General features: G+C 40.4%; 1 protein-coding gene across 3 annotated transcripts in view; it reads right to left on the bottom strand.

Moving 5' to 3' along the window:
- The window catches only part of STK39 (serine/threonine kinase 39), a 131,798-nt gene that overhangs the window by 68,296 nt on the left and 41,447 nt on the right, over nt 1-22,055 (bottom strand). For all 3 annotated transcript variants that reach the window (XM_063116429.1, XM_063116430.1, XM_063116431.1), the window contains exons 2-7: nt 16,139-16,251; nt 13,021-13,129; nt 11,511-11,652; nt 10,327-10,382; nt 2,174-2,283; nt 1,984-2,085 (exon numbers count right to left, since the gene is read on the bottom strand). In XM_063116429.1, the coding sequence (XP_062972499.1) occupies nt 1,984-2,085; nt 2,174-2,283; nt 10,327-10,382; nt 11,511-11,652; nt 13,021-13,129; nt 16,139-16,251 (632 nt within the window). The remainder of the gene's footprint in view (nt 1-1,983; nt 2,086-2,173; nt 2,284-10,326; nt 10,383-11,510; nt 11,653-13,020; nt 13,130-16,138; nt 16,252-22,055) is intronic.

The following is a 22,055-nucleotide window of genomic DNA, read 5'->3' as shown; positions in this document are numbered from 1 at the left end:
AATAGCCACACACCTTTATAGAACATATACTAGGACTTTTGAAGTCAGATATTAAAGGGGGATAGCTTCTTGACCGGGAATGATAAATTCAAAGATCCAAAATGAGTCTAAGTGGTTGGCGGGGGGGGGGGGGGAGTGTTGACCACCATGCTCTCAAAAGAATGGACTGCAGAATAGCACAGGACTTAACCATAGTTAACTATGATTAACAGTAACTAAAGTTTGTTAACTAGAGTTTTGAAAACTAGCAAGCTTTTAAAATAAGCTCTAACAAGGAGTACAAGCAAAACGCAAACTTTAAATTTTCCAAATTCCACCTCAAAGGTCATTCCATCCTATTTCTGCATCAGACTGCAATCTTGGTTTTAGTCTTTTGGCAGGAAATTTCATGGATATTTGTGTGTGTGTTTTTCAATTGTGTGCCTCTTTGAAATGTATGCATTCTTCTTCTCCATTGGTTAAGGTGTGTTTATACACATTTTTAAAACAATTTTTTCAAATGCACGCATGCTGTCAAACACATTAGTGTGTGTGGGGGGGGAGTCTGCAAATCACACTGCAAGCTCAAAAATGTACAGACTTTGATTGCAGTTTACATTTGAGTCTGTGTTCAGTCCGAGCCCACATTCAGTCTGGAAGCTGAGAACTGGGTCAATCCTGATCAAAAATTAACTGAAACATTTTTTTTCATACATCCCTAGCCAGCAGAGGAAATTCATGCTGGAGAGGGAAGGGAAGTGACATGGGACCCTATGGTTCTCTTAGTTATGTCTGCAGTAGTCCAGGCTCAAAATCTCCACGCTTTAGTGAAGTATAATTAACCAAACAGGCATACCATTTCACAGAAATCAGGCATACTGCTATAGCGACTTATTCGTCAATCCGTTATTCTGCAATTTTACTTTCGAATGTGGGGAGGGGGGAAAGGAGAAACATAAGACATGCTTTTGAAAAATGTAGTATGATATGGGAGTAGGGCTGAAAATATTCAAAGTATCTGACTGTTCAGGCACCCATAGGTTTAAGGCTGTCGCTTAGGAATATAAAATGCTATATTCATCCCTAGTTCTTAAATAGGTGGTGCTGGATCCTAGGTATTTGAAGAATCATAAGGCAGAGTTTGCCTTTGGGATCCCAATTTGGACTCTCAATCCATAGTTTGTTTAGCCACTATTGCTGGCAGGAGGAGCCGAATGGGAGCAATCAGGCAGTGTAAACCAAAACACTAGCTTGTTCCCCATAAGTAAAAGCTCATTTTCCGTGAATAAATCGAGAATGTGAAGGTTGAGGTTTGCATTTCTAAATTGTACAGCATTGCCGACATAATGATATGCCAATCTGATGCTGATTTTCACTCTGGTGTCAGCAGGAGTCTTATTCAAAATTGATATAACTAGATGACAGAATTCTGAGGATCATGTTTTACTTGTTCATACGTAAATAACCAGCAAGCATTGGCCCAGACACCTTGCCTAAATTTGAACATTTTTAAAATATCCATCAATTCTTTCTAATAATGTACTCAGGTGGTTAAGTGCTGGCTGGACTGGAGCCAAAAACAGGGCCACAGAGAAACAGGAAAGTATCAGCAGGCTCAGGTGAATGATAGGGACATGCAGAAGTTCAAAACATTTTTGTTTAATCCCAAAAGGAGACAGCAGCAGCACCCCAAAAATCCTGCCCAGTGAGGACTGACCATACTTGGTGGTCTCCAGAAGCTGCAAAATATGCTGAGTGTTAGTGGGGGGACTAGTGAGGGAAAAAGATAATGAATTGCACTGCTTCAGTCTCTTACAGCTTACAGAATCACAAAGGAGGGCATGGCTAGCTGACACCCTGAACAGAACCACTGTTTTTCCTAGGTAACGATATTCATGTTGTTGCAGGTTCTACTCGCATAGTTCTAGAACTAATATAAGAAACCTAAATTACTTTTTATTTTGGCAACATTATTTTTTATGCTAAGTTTCCAAATATGATTACTTTCATTGGAGGATATTTGTGGTAAGGTGCAGCTCCTGTTGCTAATTCAATGGCTGTTATTCCGAAGCTCCAGATATCAGCCTTGAAGTCATAGCCCCTCACCTATTGCAGGAAAACATAAAACAGACAAGTTAATATAGCACTAAAACTCTTAACTGAAGTTGTCACACAAGAATCATAATTTACGTACCTGTTCCATGACTTCAGGAGCCATCCAACACGGAGTACCAACAAACGTCTTTCTTACTTTGTTACGAGTAACATCACCTCCTGTGGCTAAAAATGCACTAACACCAAAGTCTAGAAATAGAAAAGACAGAAATCCTTTTAGTATTTGATTAGCATGGTGTGGTAACTATGCTATTTTAACTCTGATTCTACATAAAAGTATGAAGCTTCCATTTAAATGAAGCTGTGAAGTACTGTTTTCTCAGTAGATGTAACACTATGCAGTTTATAGAAGTGTTGTAACTCCTACAACGCCTCTCTCCCTTATGAATCATACCTTTTAAGCAATATTTGGCCTAATGTATTAAAATATACATTAACCACAAACACTAACAAGAAGGCTATTTCTTTCAATCTAGCGTTTTGGGTCAGCATTTCCACACATTCCATTGAGAATTTAAAGACTTATTTTTAGGCATGCATCAAAGTTCCAAGGAGTAGGAGGAAAAAGGCGAAGCTTACATAGTTAATTCGTATTCTGCTTCAAGTTATGTATGAACTTGCAAGATGAGAGAAAGAACGTTAATAATCATGTGAGTGTTGTGGGAGAAACTGATTAAGACATCAAGTGTGGCAAGTCAAGTGTAGCAGCTGTGCATGCAAATAAAGGGGCCACTTTGAACGGAAGAGCAGCCCTGCTGGATCAGACCCAAGAGATTTTGGACTACATGGACCATTTCCTATAGTGGCCAACCAGGTGTTGATAGGAAGCAGAAGGGTAACAAATGGACAAAAAGCTATCAATAGTTCCCGTAGCTTCACTCAGGCCACTCTTGCGTCAAAAGAATTTTAGGCCAAACCAAGCATACATGTATGTTCAAACCAAGTAAACACATATGTTTAATGTTCACATGTATGTTGACAACTATGACACCAAACAATAACTTGAACGTGTGGAAGAGATCATTACATATTCAGCTGTGTTTCATCTACTAAAAAGTACTAAATTAAGTACACACACACGTGATTCAGCCCCACACTGAGAGGCATGACAGTTTGTAGTCAATTACAATGCAGATTTGCAACCAATTTAATTTTGCCTCCCTTAAATCTCAATTAGTATAATTTTAAAAAGAATATAAAAGGCCACTTCAAGGTATTTGGTAATCGAATGCAAATAATGATATTTGAAAACACTTAGGTACTGAATGATGTCAAAAAGGCACATGTGTCCAGGATCTGCCACAAAAGGTTGGTGGCACAGTCCTCAATGTGCTCAAAATTATTACTGCGGAAAGTGACTATTTCTACCTCCTTCAAAAAGTAAAAGCTGTCTTGTCTTGTCTTGTCTTAGAGCTGAAAGTTCCAGGCAATTAAGCATGCTGCATAAAAGGTAACTGGGAATCTAGAGAATTAAAAAAAAATGTAAGTGATACCAGTAGGGAAGATATGAAGGGGACTCACTATGAACTTTAGGTAAAAGTTAGTAAAATGTAATTGGCAAAGCAGTTTGGATAATATCCAAAGAGAAAATACTGAATTATAACTCATCACCAAAGATGAAAAGAGAGACATCAAACTATATTATTCAGAGACAGAGTGAATGTAATGAGCAAAAAAATATTGTGCAAGGTATAAACATTAAGTCTTATATAGAGATGTCTAGAAAAATTAATGTACTTCGATTTAATTAGTAAACCTCTGAGTAAGAAAAAGCTTTGCCAAAGACATATATCATAATTAATTGTATCTGACTTGACAAGTGTATGTTTTAAGTTTTTGTATGTGTGTTTTGATCATGAAAGGTTCCTTTAGAAGGCAAACTGTGAACTTCGATTTATGAAACAGAAAATAGTATTGGTATATTGGCAGTGAGGTAATATTTAGAAACTGTATAAATATGGTCTGATTTGGGGAAAAGATAGCTTCTTTGATATCAAAGCCCATTCCTGTGTTACCGCCAGACAATTCTATAGAGAAGTCTCAATAAGCAAATTGCTCTCAGCAATGCTCTCTTTTGTAACAGCAAAAAAATCCTTAAGAAATATTACATTAATTGCTTTTGAATACTTTACTACTTGTATTTAACTTTTGTAAACCGCCCAGAGAGCTTTAGCTATGGGATGGTATATAAATTTAATAAATAAATAAATTTTAGTTGAAAATTTATATTTGTATCAATAAAAGAAAGAAATAGATACAAAGTTCCCTGTACTATATTTACTGTTAGTACTAAACCTGGATTGAAACCCACCAACCAGTCTTAGGTGCACACTTTGTTTAGAAGTGTTCAGATCTGCTATAAGGAATGAAGAGGGAGCCAAAGGCTATCAAATTACTGAACTATACAAAGCAAAACCGTAACATGTGAACCCACTTTCACAAAAAAAAGGAAGATTGCTATGAAATGTATGTGTACTCTTTGTATTTGATGTACTCGTTTTGTATTCCACAAAAATGCTCCCTGAGAAGTGACGCTTTGAAAACCGTCAATAAGTGTGTCCATTACCTCGTCAACATTACATCTGCATCCACCTTGAAATGCTGCTAAGACATGCAAGAGTGCACTCATGTGTTAAGACTAAAGACACATGCAGAAAAATTAGGAAGGCCAACTAACCAACCAATCCTATGGTCCCTAGGAGAGTGTCCCAGGGACCATAGGATGTTTCTGATTTCCCCTCCCAAGGCCATTGTCATGTCTATCCCTGCTCCCCCTGGTTTGGAAGAAGGAATTTCAGGTGATCAATCAGAATCAGACTCTGAAGTAGAGGAGTCGACGCCAGGAACAGGCCAGCCTGTACCAGTGGGGGAGAAAGCTCTCACGGGCTCTTCACCAGCTAAGAGTGAACCCTCTCCAGAGCTTATCTCGTCAAGGGCAAATAATACACAGTCAGTAGGAAGCCAACATTCTTCTGAGGGGGAGTGCATGGAGAGGTTAGCCGATCGTAGAGTACGCCGCAGACTAAAACGGGCGGCGCTAAATGATGGCGAGAGAAAGTCAGCCCAGCTCACATTCCGTCAGAAGCTGCCTCAGAACTAGTCTCTCTGAAGTTAACACGTCTGAAGAAAGGGCTTTCCATTCTTCTTGAAAGTTTGCATAGTTTTGCCTAGGGGAAAGTTCCTACAGATTAGACTTTCTCCGGGTGGGAAGAAATGTCTATTGCTTGAATAAAGCTTTGTAGATTACTTAGCAAACCTTGTTAATGTCTCCCAAGAAGGCAGGAGGTTTTTGAGAAACATGACAGCCATAGACACTCTTCTAAGACCTAGAGAGGGGGAATATGACATCATATCCTTGCCCCCTCCCACACAGCTGCTGTGGAAAGGGCAGCATCAGCTGCTTTCCATGGTCACCTCAGACAACCTCATAGAGGTTGCAGTTTTATTTATTTATTTACAATATTTATATACCGCTCCTCATTCAAAATTATGGAGCAGTGAACAGATAGAATAAAAACAAAATCAAAACACATTAAAAGTAGATTTTAAAAAGAAACAAAGTGCAAAATAAACCACAGCTGGTCATTAAGGGACGGCTTCAAGGAACAATGATGTTTTCAGGAGGCACTGGAAGGAATACAAAGTTGGCGGCTGCTTGACCTCCAGAGGCAGGGAATTCCATAGGAGAGGGGCCACCACACTGAAGGCTCTTCCCCTGGTGAACTCGAATCAGATGACAGGTCTATGCGGAACCACAAGGAGCATTTCCTTGGATGACCTCAGTGACCAGGCACGTCGATAGGGGATTGGTGTTCCGGTAGAGGTTGAAAAGGTGGGGAAGGGAAAGAAAAGGCTAGTCAGTTGCCATACCCACCCACCTGTGATAAGTGAGCAAAACAGCTCAAAAGCCCATCTAGTCGGGTTTGGGTTTTTTTTGTGAGAACGAACAGGAGGCAAAATCGCCTTTGTCGCTCTTCCTGCCCTGCCAGCAACAGCCCAGCAGGGTGTAGGATTTTTGGAAACCTTGGGGTTCGGAGGCTTCTGCCGAATTGGCAGCAATCTTTGCTGAACTGTGTCATAAATCTTTAAAATGTTTGTAAGGGGAGCAGGGAATATGGGCTGTTGTGAAGTCTGAGATTTCACAACTCTTTATTATGAGTTATTAAATATGAGCTGCACATCTCAGACACATCCAGCTACTAAACATAAAACAAGCATGTAATAAAGCCACCCTTCACAGTAAGCTTTTTCATTTTTTGACAAGAGCTGCTTTAAACCAGTAAAATAATTAAATTCAAATAACTGTTTTCCTTGTGTTTTATTTTAATATACACCTTAAACTCTCTTTTTGTACCTGGGGAGATAGATCAAACCTCAGAAAACACAAACACAAAAATGTGACAAACCCAAGTTTTTGTCTACACCAATAAGAAGAATTATCTCACTAGTTCCAATGACACTGACATGATTTTAAACACTGCACTCTGTTAAACTCAAACAAAAGCAGTTTCTTGGTGACAACTGGGCTGCAATGCTAAAATCTACACTTACCTAAACAACATTCTCAGTCACAGCTCTTAGTTGTTGGGTTTACATGGAAGTACCACTTCGGCCTTTCAGCACCACACCATTAACCGTAACATTCACTGGCCCTTACTGTATCATTTTTGCAACCAGAGCAGCAAGCTGATTTGTTCAGATATTCAAGGCTGCTTCTCACATTACTTAAATGGGAGAGTGTACACTCTAGCAAATCTTATCAGCATTTTATGGTTTAAGTCTGTGTAAATGTTGATGAAAGCAAGTGTGCGATCGCCCATCTACATTCTGAAGTGGTGTAATGCCATGCAACTTTCTAACAAGCAAATGCCATGCCCTGCTCCAAACGTTCCCCTACCCCTCAACGTTGAGAGATGATAAAACGTTTTCTTTCTGACTCCAAAGAGAGGAGAGGGTCATCCTTTCAATCATGTTGTCCTTTGGAGGCACTCTGAACATCTTCGGAGCTCGCATGACATCCGAGACATCACCTCAACCATGCTGGGAAAGGGGCAGAGGTATATTGACCAGAAATTCTGAATGGATGCCAAAGCCATGTAGCTGTCAGCCACAATGGGGATGGTTTTCTTTTTAACACTAGCCTCTACACAGCGAGTCTGTATGCATCACTATTTAAAAAGCCCAATTTAACAAAAAAGCAAAAAGTGTGCCTAAAGATACACCAAATCCTCAAAGCCTGTGCACGCCTTTTTTCGTTCTTTTTTAATTTTTTTGGTATGAACTGCCTTGATTTCTCCAAAGAGATTCATATCAAGAAGCCTACAACCAGAACTGAAACAGTAGGAGAGCAAAGGAATTTCAAGCATACCACGAAGGAAGAAAATGCAGCTCTCCAGAAAGATAAAGAGCAGCTTTATCAAAAAGCTCTTTGTGAGACACCAATCAGAAGAACACAACACACTTTCACTAGATGCAAAGAACCTTTATCAGCTTCTTTTTAGACTCTACTAATGAAATTGCTCTGCTTATGCAACCAGTTCAAGCTCACTGGTACTTGAAACAAACTGACACCAGTGTAAGTAGCTGCATTCTGTTTTACTGAAGCAAGACCCTCAGTTTCCTTCCCAGCATGTTAAATGGCAAGAGTTCTAGGTGTAGCTAGAGGGGAAAGGGAAAGTCAAGAATTGAAGAGATTAGGATTTATTGGGGAGGTGGTGGTGGTGGGGAGACCAGACCAGACCACCATAAATCTCAGGTCATAAACAAACTTTCTCCAACAGAACTATGGTTACGAACATTGGCAACCTCAACACTGGTTAGGTCTTAATATTCCTATTTGAGCCTCAAGTTCCCAACACAAAAAATCTTCCCAGAATTTTAAACTAACACAGTTGTTATACACATACACACAAACACACACCTGTGGACTCAAAATAATAAATTAAAGTAGTGTATATACATGGAAAATGGGGGAGGGGGGAAGGTACCACAAGTATATTAGGCAGGTTTTCTTCTATATTTATGTTAACCCTAAGACAATGGACACTTTGGGACAACTGTATCTTGACTTAATAAATAGCCCCTTCATTCCAGAATTCTATCACCTGAGCTTTGAATAAAGATTATGGATTTTTATCACATTCCATTTATTAGTTAGTTTACCAATGCCAGGATGCTTGTGTTATCGTCAACACTGCCTTATCATAAATTGTAACGCTAATCACTTTTAACTACTGTAATCTCTTACAAAACCAACACGGTCTGTTCTTTTTCCATTTTGTTTGCCTCTGACTTGATTTCATTCCTTTCCGTTCCCTTCACCCAACCTGTGGGTATGCCAATTTAGGTTTATACTTCATGCATCTGATAAAGAGGACTCTAGCGGTCTTTAACCACAATGACCCTTTTTTGGTGGATTAGACTAAAAGCTCCATCCAACGAGCATTTTACTGCACGCTCGTTACTGGGCACTCGGATTGCAGACATGTTGTCGTCTGCCTCTCGTGCGTCTTCAGCCCCTTCTGGCTTTTCTTGCGCCGCAATCCCCCCCAGAAAAAGTCCGGTTGCTGCTAATGGGCCTAATTACTTCCTGTTTTCAGGAAGCGATGATGTCAGAGCGACGACAGAGAAGCGATGGGAGCCGTGCGTTTTGACTGAGATGTGATGTGGCTGCTTGGTGGTTACCCCTCCAAAAACTAATTACCTATAATGTCCTGCTTCATCAGAGGTTATCATTAGCATCTTTAGAACAAACCAGAATTCAAACTGTGCTCCAATATACTGGCTTGTTTTGAAGATGGTAACCATAGTTTCCTGTTTCATACAAACAGGGAACTATGGTTAATTAGAGGCTTCCTGGTTTGATTGCTCATGTTATGAAAGGAGACTGAATGGACTGCATGTGTGGGCAAAGAAGCTCTTTCATATGTCACCTTAAGCCAAGATAGGATTGTCCAAACCAGACCAATGACTTGACATGCTACATGTATTTCATGTCAGTCACAAGCTGCAAATATTTAAGACTGCTTCCAAGTTGTAGGGCAACACCTGGTGAAGGCTCAGAGCCAAAATGCTGATAAGCAGATTTCCATTGTCCTAAAGGTGGGACTTCAGCAGCTTGTCAAACTCTTCATCACTCTGTCTTGCAAAGCAAAATTATGAAAACACATACACGCACAGCAATGTACACAGTTTAAACAATTCACAGAACTTCAACTTTTCTTATGCCGTTAACACCTTAACACTGTGCCAACGTGAAAGCACAAAGTATACACGGCCTTCCTTACTGTGGAACATAGATCACATGATGGATTAGTAAGTAGCCATGCTGAATTAACTTGGCAGAATCTTTCAACAACATACAAAACAGGTACAAATTCGAATTGCCAAGGCTTGTCAATGAAAAACGTTCCCTGTGAATCTTGAATGCTAAGTTAGAAGGCTAAGGAAACGAAGCATCTGGTTTTTCCTCTTCTTAGAGCAATGGACCAATGGGGGTGCATCCAGAACTGTCTGTTCACTAACAGAATGAAAACCACTGGCTGAATGGATTCTCCTCCACACCTAACATGCTCCCTGCACACCCAAATCTGCTCCAGAGGATTAAGGGACAATCTGAAAGAGATCTCGGCTGAAGAGGGCGGGGGGGGGGGGCAGACTTCAGTGGTGAGAACAGCAAGGGGAAGCACTTCACGATATTGATAGAGGCCATGGTAAAAATAAATATTTCATTTAAGGTGCAATCCTATGCAAGTTTAAACAGCAGTAAGTCCTACACCTCCCAACATTCTGGGAGACGTAGGGCTTATTTTTGTCTAAATATACATAGGATTGCGCCCTTATAACTTTAACTCAAAAACCGTTCACTCTTCTATTCGTAATGTCACTACATACAGGCAAGATCAATATTATTCCCATACTGAAAAAAGGGGGTGTTACCTAAGACCCTCTAGTAAGTTCATGGCAGGAAGGGAATTTTGAACAGAGGATTGCCAGCTCACATCCTTAACCGCCACTCCTACATTAGCACTATATGCCTTGCAAAATTCACTGACACCTACCACAGAAACGTTTTGCTATGAACACTGAATGCTTTAGTGTGGGGGCCTGCCAAATGAATACCATGCTCTTCAATCTGATGAATTTTAACCTTTTAAAAATGTTAATTGGTTCTCTTAGCACATTTCAGATTCTCCGTACACATTTTGACACTTTGATGATAATGATTATTACCTGCTATTTGTACAGAGCCATCTTCACCCAGAAGAATATTACCAGCTTTTAAATCCCTATAAACATGAACAAATAGGAAGTATTTAAGTTCAGGTAAATGAGCATATGAACACACTCAATGGAATATTTGTGGAGAAACATGCCACAGGATAAATTAAAAATCACTCAAAACATGCTGATTATATGATCTTCTCATTAATGGAGAAATTGGCACTTTTAAAATGAGATTGTAAAAAATTGATATTATGCCACTCAGTTAAAGCTTCTCATTTAGATTACATGCTGGGCTAAAAGTCTCTGCAGTGCTACAGATTACAGAACAAAGCTTCCTTATATATAATATAGAACTTCAATACACCCTTTGCACTGCGCCCAGTCTGCTACAGCTAAACCAGAGGCTTTCTAAATGCTCGGAAAGCCCCAGGGTGGGTGCGTGGTGGCGCTGCGTCGATTATGCAACGCCACTGTAATCACGCACCCACACCAGGGCTTTCTGCCAAAGCTTTCAAGGAAAAAAGTTGGGGACATACCCCGACTTTTTTCTCCAAAGCAAGGCGAGGACGTGCAAGATGGTGTCAGGACAGCCCCTCTGTTTTGTTCCAGAGTCGCAGCGGAGGCATGGCCAGGCACTGCCTTGTGGAAAGCGACCTGTGATTGGTTGCCTTCCACCAGGAAGAGGGCGGGGGCAGCTCCGTTTCCTAGATGACTGCCCAGAAACACCACACTTCCTCCTTGGTGTTGGGATTACCTGACGCCACCCTGGGGGAGAGACAGCACAGGGTTTCTCAGGGATGTGGCGCCAACCCAGTGCCATGAAGTCACCTCCCAGGTTCACGATTTTCCCCAGTTTAACTTTGAAGATAAAGTAAGGCAGGAGCGGGCAACTTGTAGGCCAAACCATCTGGCAGCCACAACTCCCATCAGCCTTAGCCAGCATAGCCAATGTTAAGGGATGCTGGGATATATAGGTGAAATCTGGAGGGCCAAAGGTTGCCTATTCCTGATGTAATGGAAGAGAGCCAAAGTGACTACCAAGACATGAAGCACCTCAGCTCAACATCTTCATTTTTCTCCCTGCTTCCCTAAACAACAGGCAAATCATCAAGTTCTGGGAACCAATCAGAAAGGAAGTAAATCATGAAAGAGAAATTGCATTGCAACGACCCATAAGACACATGTTGTACCTGTGAATTTGTCCATTCCTGTGTAGATAGTCCAAGCCTTCCAAAACCTCTTTAAGAATTGTTGCTATTATTGACTCCTCAAGAACACCACTCTTGTGCTCTCCTCTGTTGACAACATACTTAATTATATCCAGCATTGAGCCTACAATTGGAGAAAACAAGGTTACAAAAGAGAAAGGAAGTTAAATCTCTTTAGGAATCATCTTGCAATTCAAGATCAATTATATACACTTAAGCTTTTCTGATTTGTAGTCTAAACCTTCTCATATGTATAGAGCTGGTTGTGCTGAAAGTTCTCCCACGAACACTTTTTGGCATGGAAGTTGCGGTTTCAGATGAGCCAAGCTGTTCTCTGAACAGATACAATCACCTTTTCACTGCCCATTTGACAGATGCTTCAATGTCATGTTTTTCTTTAAAACCTGGGCTGCTTCTTTCTGGGATAGGATCTCAGCCAAACCACATAGTGAGCAGGGCAACATCATATGACACTATGGTCCCGTTCCGACAACATGCTAAACCATGCTGCTTAACCACAAAATGGTTAACGGAATGCCAGTAACCATTTTGTGTTTAAGCAGCATGGTTTAGCATGTTGTCTGAATGGGGCCTATGTAGCCAATCACATTTAACTATCTCAAGATCATGAAGCCAGTTCAGAATAAGGGCATCAGCATTATCCTCGCTGTGAAACAGGGAGCATTTTTGCCTAACTTCTTCAGCACTCTCCCCACTTTCAAAATCGCCAAAACATTATGCACTTTCACAGCAGACAAAACCTTCTTGCAAAAAAAAAATCCCACCACCCACTCCGTTTTTCAGCTCAGGCCTACCTAAAAATATGTAGCAAATAGATTTATTTAGAAATTCTTTTTTAAAAAAACATCTACTACAAATACAAAGTAAGCACTGTTATTGAAAGATTTAGTTAATAATATTATTACAGATTTATTGAAGAGTTTTAGATAATGTGCTTCACCAGCATAAGAGCAAGCTTGAAGTGGAAGATAAAAAGAAGAATGCTACCAAAGGAATCAAACACTTTATTTCAGTGCTTGAAGGTCACAGATTGATTAGGTAAGATAATATAAATATACTACCACATTATCTTAGTTAACTTAGGGAAGCTCGAAGGATGGCAACAAGGGAGAGGGCCTTCTCAGTGGTGGCCCCCCAATTATGGAATGATCTCCCCAACAAGGCTCACCTGGTGCCAACATTGTTATCTTTTCGGCGCAAGGTTAAGACTTTTCTCTTCTCTCTGGCAGTTAACAACATATGCTGGATTTTTAATTGACTCCAGAATAGTTGTTTTAAATTGAAATTGTCTTTAAATAGATATTGTTTTTATGCTTTTGATGGTTTTACATTTTTTTATATCTATTTTAAATGTTCATTGTTTTTAACTTTTGTAAACCGCCCTGAGAGCTTGAACTATGGGGCAGTATATAAATGTAATAAAATAAATAAATAAATAAATAAATAAATAAATTATAAGACATAGACTTACCTCCGCTAAGCAGTTTCATAACCAACCAAAGCTCATCCTTGACCACAAAAGATGTATAATATGTAACTATGTTGGGATGGTTGCATTGACTCATGGCTTGAATTTCTTTCTATAAGTAATGCAAAATATGACATAGTATTTTGGCAAAGACATTTTTTTAATGAAAGTTATTCTAGCTATTCAACAGGGTGGGGTGGGGGTGTTATACATTTGTAGACTCTGGGAAATTATGTTCTAGAATGGACATCTTTTAAAAATTAGTACTCACAAAGAGGAAAAATATGTACAAACATTCTCAAACACTGAAAGTTATAAACCTCAAGTTGAATACATTTTGGAACTCGAAGGACAATTTTAAGAGTAAGACTTTTCTTAAAAACATAAAAAGGCAAAGCAGAGGAAACTTATCAACTGGCCGCTATTCCATTATTTGATGAAATAGTTTTGGTAGGAAACAACTTTACATTTTAACAATATTTATTGTCCACCATCCCTAAAAAGCAGACTTTGAGGATGCACAGAGGGAGTCATAATTATTCCTCTAACAGAAGCCATTATGTTTGATTCGATATAACCCTTTACGGTTCAAGAAAAATACTGCTATTTCTCCAGTCCCAAGTGAAAGATTCTTTAGAGATAAAAAATATTAATCTTATGAGTTTCATTATAATATTTGCATGAAAGTTTTTCCTTGTGAATCAGTTTGAATGCTAGCAATGTGCTTTATTTTAATTTTTTATCAGCAGCATGTTTTCTCAAAAAAGGTTTTTTGTATCCTAGAGACAGAACACTTGAATTAGTACTTATTATGCAATCTGTTTTCTTTCTTCTCCTTCTTTTTTTAGGTTTAAATATGTCTTTCTTTGTTCAAAGTAGGGATGGACGATGGTCAACTGTGATTTTTCTCAGTTTCCCATTTTTCCAATCTTCGATTCATGTCAAATATTGAAAACATTTAAGTTTGCATGACAATTCATAAATATTTTTGTGTACGTCTCCTAATACATGCATTTTTGTGTGCGTTTTTGCCTAATATGCACATTTTCTGCAAGCGATTTTTCTAATATAGTTCATTTTCAATAACATTTTCCCTAAAACACACATTTCTGTGTGCATTTTTTTATCAGAGAAGTGTACATTTCAAAGGATACCTGAATTTGGTTCCCATAGTGATTCGAAAATACAAAATCAGGAAAGATCACATTAAAATACAAAAAAATTCTCTCCCAATCCTAGCTCAAAGCATCCCTAAAGAAGTGGATTGCTCTGAACAGTTGAATTTTTACATACAACACCTTTGCTCCAAGCCGTTGAATTTTTAGGTACAATACACACACCCTTTTTTTGGGGGTAAGACAAAGCCCTCCTTTTTTAAATTTTGTTTACCACATACAATAGTCATTTTTCTTATGCCTGAGAAGGGTGATTGCCTTCGAACGGTAAAGAGCAATAATTTTAAGGCAGCAGAGTTTTGCAAGTGGCCTCACCATATCTAATTAAAAATTTACCTTTCCACCTCCAGGATCAAACTCTGAAAAATTAGTCCTGCAAGCTTTCAAGCAAAAGCCTGAACAGCATTGATTGTTGGATGCCTGCGAGGTCACAAAGATACATCTTCCCTGCCCCCGCTTCCATCCCTGAAGCAGTTCTCTTTTACCGTTTCTTTTAAATATGAGGGTTTTTTTAAAAAAATCTTGTAAGAACTTAAGTGCGTGTAGGAAGCACCTCAAGTAGAAGAATTGCACTCTTTAAATGCCCTGCCATGCAGTAGACATGTGATGTCTCAATTGCAGAACAATGAAATCAAATTGCCAGGACAGGTTGTTCCAATTAATGAATTTGGCAAGACGCTAAGATGAAACACTACGCACAAGTACTCTGAATACTGAGCAAGAGAAAAAACAAGCCCTGGAAGAAAAAGGACATTTCTGGGTCAATGAGGAGGTAGACAGTAGAAAGAACTAAGGGATGGGCCCAAGTACTGGATTCCTGAAGCATATGGGCCCATTGGTAGGTAGCACTTACAATACATTGGAGATGTAGAGATGACAAGGCATCAAAAACCCATGTAGCCAAAACCAACACAACTTATCAGAGAACTCACCTTCCTAGAAACTCACTGAAAGAAAACCTTCTCAGTTGAAAGGTTGAACGAGGGAGTAATGCAATAAGTAAATCATGTTTAGAAGGCAATGGACATATCTTAAACAGGCTCTGCGCTTGCTTCAGTTGTTTGTATTGAACAGGGGCAGCTGAAATGCTACTCAATAACAGTAGTACAACAAGTACAAGTTGTAGGCTCTATTTTTCTGAGGAGGGGGAAGGGAAGGGGGAAATCAAACAAAAGATTTCCAAATATTATTCAATCAGTGGATCTCCAGCCAAAATATCTGATTGTAAACAAGCTGACAAAAATTAATGTGAATCCATGAAGCTGCATTATCTCCAAATTCATCTGAAGCTTACACACTGACACACAATAATAAAGTAATTTCTAAACAAAGCCTCAAAATCAAGTTTAACCACAGAGCTGTAGTCTCTGCAAGTGGGAGCTCCATCACACCCTTGTATTATCCCCCTCCATTTACTTAGCGTTTGAAAGCCTTACGTTTCATTCATCTTCACCCCTCTCCTCGGAATCGCTGTTTCCCCCCACCCCGCAGATCTCATTTGTACCTCCCCTTACAACCTATTGGTTGTTCACAGGGACACCTCGCTCTGGCATGCCCCCTCCCTTTCATCAGCAATGCTGCCCGCCCTCAGAACATCGGATTGTGTATGATGGGATAAAAATACACGTAGAGGGTCGAGCGCATTGCTAGAAAAACTGTTCCTTCCCTGCACTTGGAAACCTCGCAAAGAGGGGGGGGAAGAGGCAAGATTAAGGCAGGACATGGATGGCATCATCTGAGTCCTTTGTATGCCACAAATGCTGGTGTGATAGAGCTCTGGAACTTTCCTCTCTTATTAAAGACAAACCAGAGAGGAAATTAAATGCTTAAAATGAAGCATTCATTACAGCCTTCAGCAAATATATCCATGTGGTCTTTTTCAGATTAGGATAAAGAATTTTAGAAATTTATGGAAATAAGTAGATATATTTGCTTCGTTTACTTACAAGTAATTCATCCATACTGGTCTGGCATTTTTCTAAGTTGATTCTTTTTATTGCTACACGTTCTTGCCTGGGTTTGCATAGTGCTGCTTGGACTACGGCTGTAGCACCACTACCTGAAAGACACAAAAGAAAGAAAGGTGTTTAGAGCTGACTATTAATAACAGTAATTTTCAAACAGTGTCCCACAAAACCCTGGGATTCCTCAGGAGCTTCTCGGGGGCTTCCTCACTGTGGAGATCAGCAATGGCTATCAAGGTTAATGAGTTTGCCCACCTCTCCCCGCTCCCCTTGCAATGCACAGCCAAAGGAATTTTTTTTTGTCCAAGCATTCTATATGTATCATAGAGCAAGGTCTTTAAAAATGTAAGCAGTCCACCGGTAAGCCAATTACTGGTGATCTATCTGTGAAGGACAGGCGTGCAAATCTGTGCCTTTAACTTCACTGTTGCTGTGGGGTTGTAAAATCTGCCCCTATGCCTGATCTATGGTCTAAAGTTTCAAACTGGCTGTGCCAGGTTCTGGTGGCTGTCAGCCAAGGTCATCTCTGCCTCGAGTCAGTTCGAGTCCCACCGGCACCTGGGCGGTGGACAAACTAACGGGATTCAGCTATGGGAACAAGAGGTGGCTTGGCTCCTATGGGAGACGGTGGGCAAGAGCCCAAGAAGGGCACTGGTTGGTCTGCTAAGGTCATGGGACCGAGGGTCCCAAAAAGAGATGAAAAGCTCTATGAAGAAGGCCCTCCATCTTTCTTGGAGACGCGTGTGTATGTCAAGTGGGAAGATCAGGTCCGTGGCAACCAGGAGGGGGTTGCCCGGAGTTAGAAAGGTTTTGTATGTTTTAACGTGTGTGGGTACTCTGGAGAAGGCCAGCTGTCGTTCAGCTGGGTGTGGGGATGTATTACTGCTTCTTGGGTTAATGGTTAAGTATTAGAGCTTTCCCTATTCTTTCCCTTCCTTTGTCTTAGGAAGCTGTTTTATCAACCAAAGCCTTATGTGTTAGGTTTTAGTGATTGCAATATAATTGCTTTGGTCCCTGGATGTGTGTCTGTGTGTTATTCCCATGAACATCTGGCTCGTCCTGGTTGTGGACAAGGCAGGGAGGTGGGTTGTTTGGGAGTTTAAGACGTTTGGTCCAAGAGCCTACCTCACAGGGTTGTCAGGTGGACCCTGACTTCCTCTATACTATCTAGTTCCCACTTATTCTGAGAATCTGGCAAAGAAAGTTCTATAATTACATTGTGTTTGTGTGTCATTTGTTTAATCAGGTTATCTAGAATTATGGGGTTAGATTAAGATCTAATAACATTTTAGGTTGGAAATATGTGACAATCCTAAAGGGTTCACAAACGTTTTCTCACTGCTGTATTGATTCATTCCCCATTTTCAGTTCTCCCTTCACTAGTAGAAAAAGTTTGATGTCACGCTATTCTTCTTGCAATAGAACAGCACTTATAACAATACGATAGAACAGTCCAGTTGAAAAGTTTACACTGAACAAGCTTAATTTGGTATGCTTTAATCTCTTTAGTAGTTTTCCATACTCTCAGCAGAGAGAGAGTTAGGTCAGCCCAAGCAAGAGGGCTCATTTTCAAGTTACACAACTTCTGCCTCTTCACAATTGCATACTCTGGACTCTCCTGCCTGCAGTTTCACTGACATACTTCCCTACCCAACAGACTGCAAACAAAAGCTTAATGAATAAAGCAGAGCTTGAAGGAAATGCATTTTAGATTCAAATTCATTTGAGGTGACTACTAGGCAAAGGGTTATTTAATTTAAGAGAACTGATGGAGATATTGATTTGTTGAAATGTAGAAAAGGAATGGGGAACATGGATTGCAACTCCCATTTTCCCTCACCATTGGCTATGCTATCTAGGGGTAGTGAAAACTGTAGTCCAACAAAACTGGAGGCCCCTACCCCTTCCCTAGACATTGCAGAAGAGGCTGGCATAACTGCCTTCACTGCAAAAATATGGAAGCGCTTTATAAGGACTACCAGAATTATTTTTTGAAAGGAGAAAAAAAAAATCCAGAATCCAGTTAGCAAAACACTGTTCCTTGTTCAGGTCTGTCCTAGAAGCAGCCTTCTTACATAGCAGCTTCCAAATGAGTGCATCCTTTTGATGCAAGCTAGTAATTTGTAAAAGCAAAGAGGAATATTTTGCAAGGACTTTACCATTCTCCTCCTCCTCCTCCTCCTCCTCCTCATCATCATCATCCGTGGATAAACCAAGTTTTAAAATAACACATGACCCTCAGTACTCCTATACGTAAGACTTGCATAATTCATAAATCAGATGTTGATGTTACCGTTAAGACCACTTATTATTATGTTTAAATTCTACCAGTGAACGGACACATTTTAGAGATGCCCCAACTGGCCTTCTCAAACACTGCCTGTGAAATTAATACAATGTGTGCATAAAAAGCCTTTTGTTACAAAGGCTTTACAATGGTAATTCAGTTACGTGCCTAATCCAGAACAATAGGGTGCTCTTCCCTCCCAACAACGGAACTGACACAATACCGCATGACTAGAAGTTATTGTCTTTTTTTTAATTGATGTTTGCCTACTTATTTAGAAGTAGGATGTTTTGTATGCAATTTTCACTCTGCCACGCTTTGAAGACAAAGCTTTAACTTAGCATATCCACTTGGTTACATTACCAAAATACACAGACAAAACCAACACTACAATATAGCAACAAGTGCTCTGATATACTCCAATCCATTGAACCATTTTCTCCCCCGATAATTTTTAACCATTCAAAGAAATGTGGAAACCAAGATTGAGTGCACCCAGTTTCTGAAGCTCTGTTTGCACAGTGGAGAAAAGTTACTGCAATATACCCAAGCATACAGACTTCAGATCACAATCCTAATCTGTAATTATAGAACATTAACAGGACACTTCAGCATAAATGCATTTAGGTTCACAAGACTCACATAATAGTTCTCAAGAACAAGACTCTTGAGAAAAGAGTTCCTGTTCTAGCAGGTGAGTCCAACACTACATTAAGACACCAGGATTTTCCTACTGAGAAGACTTGCTCTCAAGTGGGACAGACATATCAGCAGGGGGGAAAAGGCCCAAAGAAAGAGGAATCGCTGTAAAGCAATGTGCCACAAAATATGAGCATAAGCCAAATCAGTATCAAGGAAAAATTGGTTTCAGCCATTGCTATCTATATTACAGCATATCAGCACAAAGCCAGTGTGGTTTAGTGGCTAAAGTGTTGGACTGGGAATCAGAAGACCCGAGTTCTAATCTCACTTGGCCATGGAAACCCACTGGGTGACTTTGGGCCAGTCACAGACTCTCAGCCCAGACTACCACACAGGGTGGTTGTTGTTGTTGTGAGAATAACGTAGAGAGGAGGAGGATTATGTACGCCACCTTGGGTTCCTTGGAGGAAAAAGACAGGATATAAATGCAATAAATAAATAAATAAATCTAGAAAATGACAAGTGTTTAACTGTTACTAAGGAAGCAACCATGTTCAGTCCCTTTGTTTTTATACTGAATAGTGGAATCAAGGATGGCAGCAAATGTCGGGCAGTGACAGGACCATAAGGCAACATTTCAACTGCACTCATTGGCTAGCATAGGCAGGTATAACGGAGTGGTAGTCTGCCAGATATCAAAATGGGATTCAGTAGAGCAGGAGTAGGCAACGCACTGCCTGCAGGCCACATGTACCCCAATAGCCTTTTCGGCAGCCTCTGCTGCACATCTGTACAGACTGAGTTTATGTATATACCTGTGTATTCTTGTTATAGATCTACGCTTTGGTAAGTATGTCTAGGGTGAGAATGGTGGATTTGCAGGTGTGAGCTGACTGGCTGAGAGAGTGAAAAGGACCGGGTGCAGTATGTGTGTGCTATATAAAACAGGTGCTGAGCCTTTGTGAGGCAGACAGGGACAGGATTACAGAGGAGTTAGATCAGAAACAGGGATGAGATGAGAGAGACAGGACAGAATGAGATGAATTGGGATAAGATAGGGGTGAGATTGGGTTTAGATCAGAGTTAGGATTTTGGGAAGGAGAGAGTGAGTGGGTTAAGGATTCAGTGAAGGTCTGTGGTGATTGTGCAAGGATTGTTTGAGAAAGCGATTATTGGAGTAATGTATTTGGAAGAACATATATTGATAGAGCCATTAACTGTTACTTGCTTATTATTCAACAATTTATTATTGTAATTCATGAAGCTTTCTTTGCTTATAAAATCCTATGCCTTCTGCTCTAGGCTACATAAGAGAGAGATAATAAAGGGAACAGTACAAGGTTATAGAGTAAAGTCTGTGTGTCCTCACAGATAGAGGATTGAGTCAAGGGTTGGGCCTGAACATTAAAGGTCCTGGTGGCAGCGAAACCCAGTGTGTGTGAGAGAAGATGATTCCTGCATGAGGTTGACGAAAGCCTTAGAGAAAGCGAATTCTCAGTTGGATAGCAGTGCAAACACTACAGCCCCCACTATAAAAATGAAGTAATTCTGCTTGAAAACAAGACATGGGGGGAGCAAGCGAGAACTGCACTCCTGGAGCTCTGGTTCCTAATTTTCAAGCAAAATTACCACTTTTTTGCCTCCACACCAAATTCAGTGGCAAGCAAAGGTGTGGCCCCCAGTGGGGAAAATGTGGTCCTGAAACCCATGGAAGTTGCCCACCTCTGAGTTAAAGGGTTCTGGGTGGAGTGAATAAAAGACCAAGCACCACATCCCAAGAATCAGTTTTGAAACTAAAGCCAGCCAGAGAAGAGGCTCTCAGCAGCATTGAAGAGAAGAGGCTCAAGAAGCAGAATAACTATAATCCCGGAAGGCAGATGCTGAGAACATCTGCTGCGAGAGGAAGACTCCAGTAGCAGTTCTACAGGAAAGCTTCAGGCCAAATTGTCTGTTGAAAATAGTTGGTCTCAAGAAGCTGTCAATATTCATGGAGAGTCAATGGAGAGACGTCTTCAGTACTGATTCCTTCTCCATATGCGCTTTACTACAGATTAGAACCCCAAGTTTAGACATAGTCTATGCAGGCTAACTGGGGAGGTGGTGGGAAAAGGGAGACCAGGTCTCTTGCAGGGCAGGGAGTGGCCCACTGTCTGCTTAAATGCAGCAGAGAGTGCATCTCATGAAACTTTTCTCCTCTTTTGCCCTCACCCAGCCCACCAGAGTACATGACTCACATCACTTTTATTACCTAAAAATCCCAGTATAACCCCCTGCTGTTCCGCAAGCATGCAAAAAAAAAAAAAAAAGTGAGGAGGGTATATTGTAAGTATTAAACAAGACGTGCCTTGTCCCTTGGAAAAAAAAGTTGATCTCTTCCCCACAAAAACAGAGCCAACCGTGACATTTAGCAAAACTAAATGTGGCACGTCACAAACATGTTGCGGTGGATGTACTCCAAGTCCCCAAAAACTTAAAAACGCAGCCCCTAGTCCTATTTATCATCTAGCAGACAAGATTCTACATCTGATGTAGACCTTAGATATTATACCTGCCTAAGGGCCAAAGCAGACGTTTCCTTAAACTTGTGCCTAGGAGCAATTTCTCCTTAAAATAATAAAAAAAAACCTCTACAGTAGGCACAGGGGCCCTGATCTAGATCAGGACTCCAGCATTGGGGGGGGGGGGGACTTTAAAGGTTCAGATCCTGAACCTACTCTAAGAGTGAACATGAAAAGAGCACATAGCTGCTAGACACACATTTAAAGCAATGTCTGTGTTGGCCCTTAGAAATTCCATATTCTAAGCTACTGAACAATGTACCAGTCTAAAAAGAGTGGATGAGACCAATTCTGCAGGTGCTACAACAGGCTTAACTGTTACATATTCCACCTTGCATGGTACAAAAGGATTGTCCTGGCACACTATCAGAAAGAGCTAGTCATTAGACCATTATATAAACAATAGATCACA

The sequence above is a fragment of the Elgaria multicarinata genome, chromosome 2 (genome assembly GCF_023053635.1).
Source record: "Elgaria multicarinata webbii isolate HBS135686 ecotype San Diego chromosome 2, rElgMul1.1.pri, whole genome shotgun sequence".
In the NCBI taxonomy this organism is placed as follows: Eukaryota; Metazoa; Chordata; class Lepidosauria; order Squamata; family Anguidae; genus Elgaria; species Elgaria multicarinata.
This window is presented reverse-complemented; position numbering and strand designations above follow the sequence as displayed.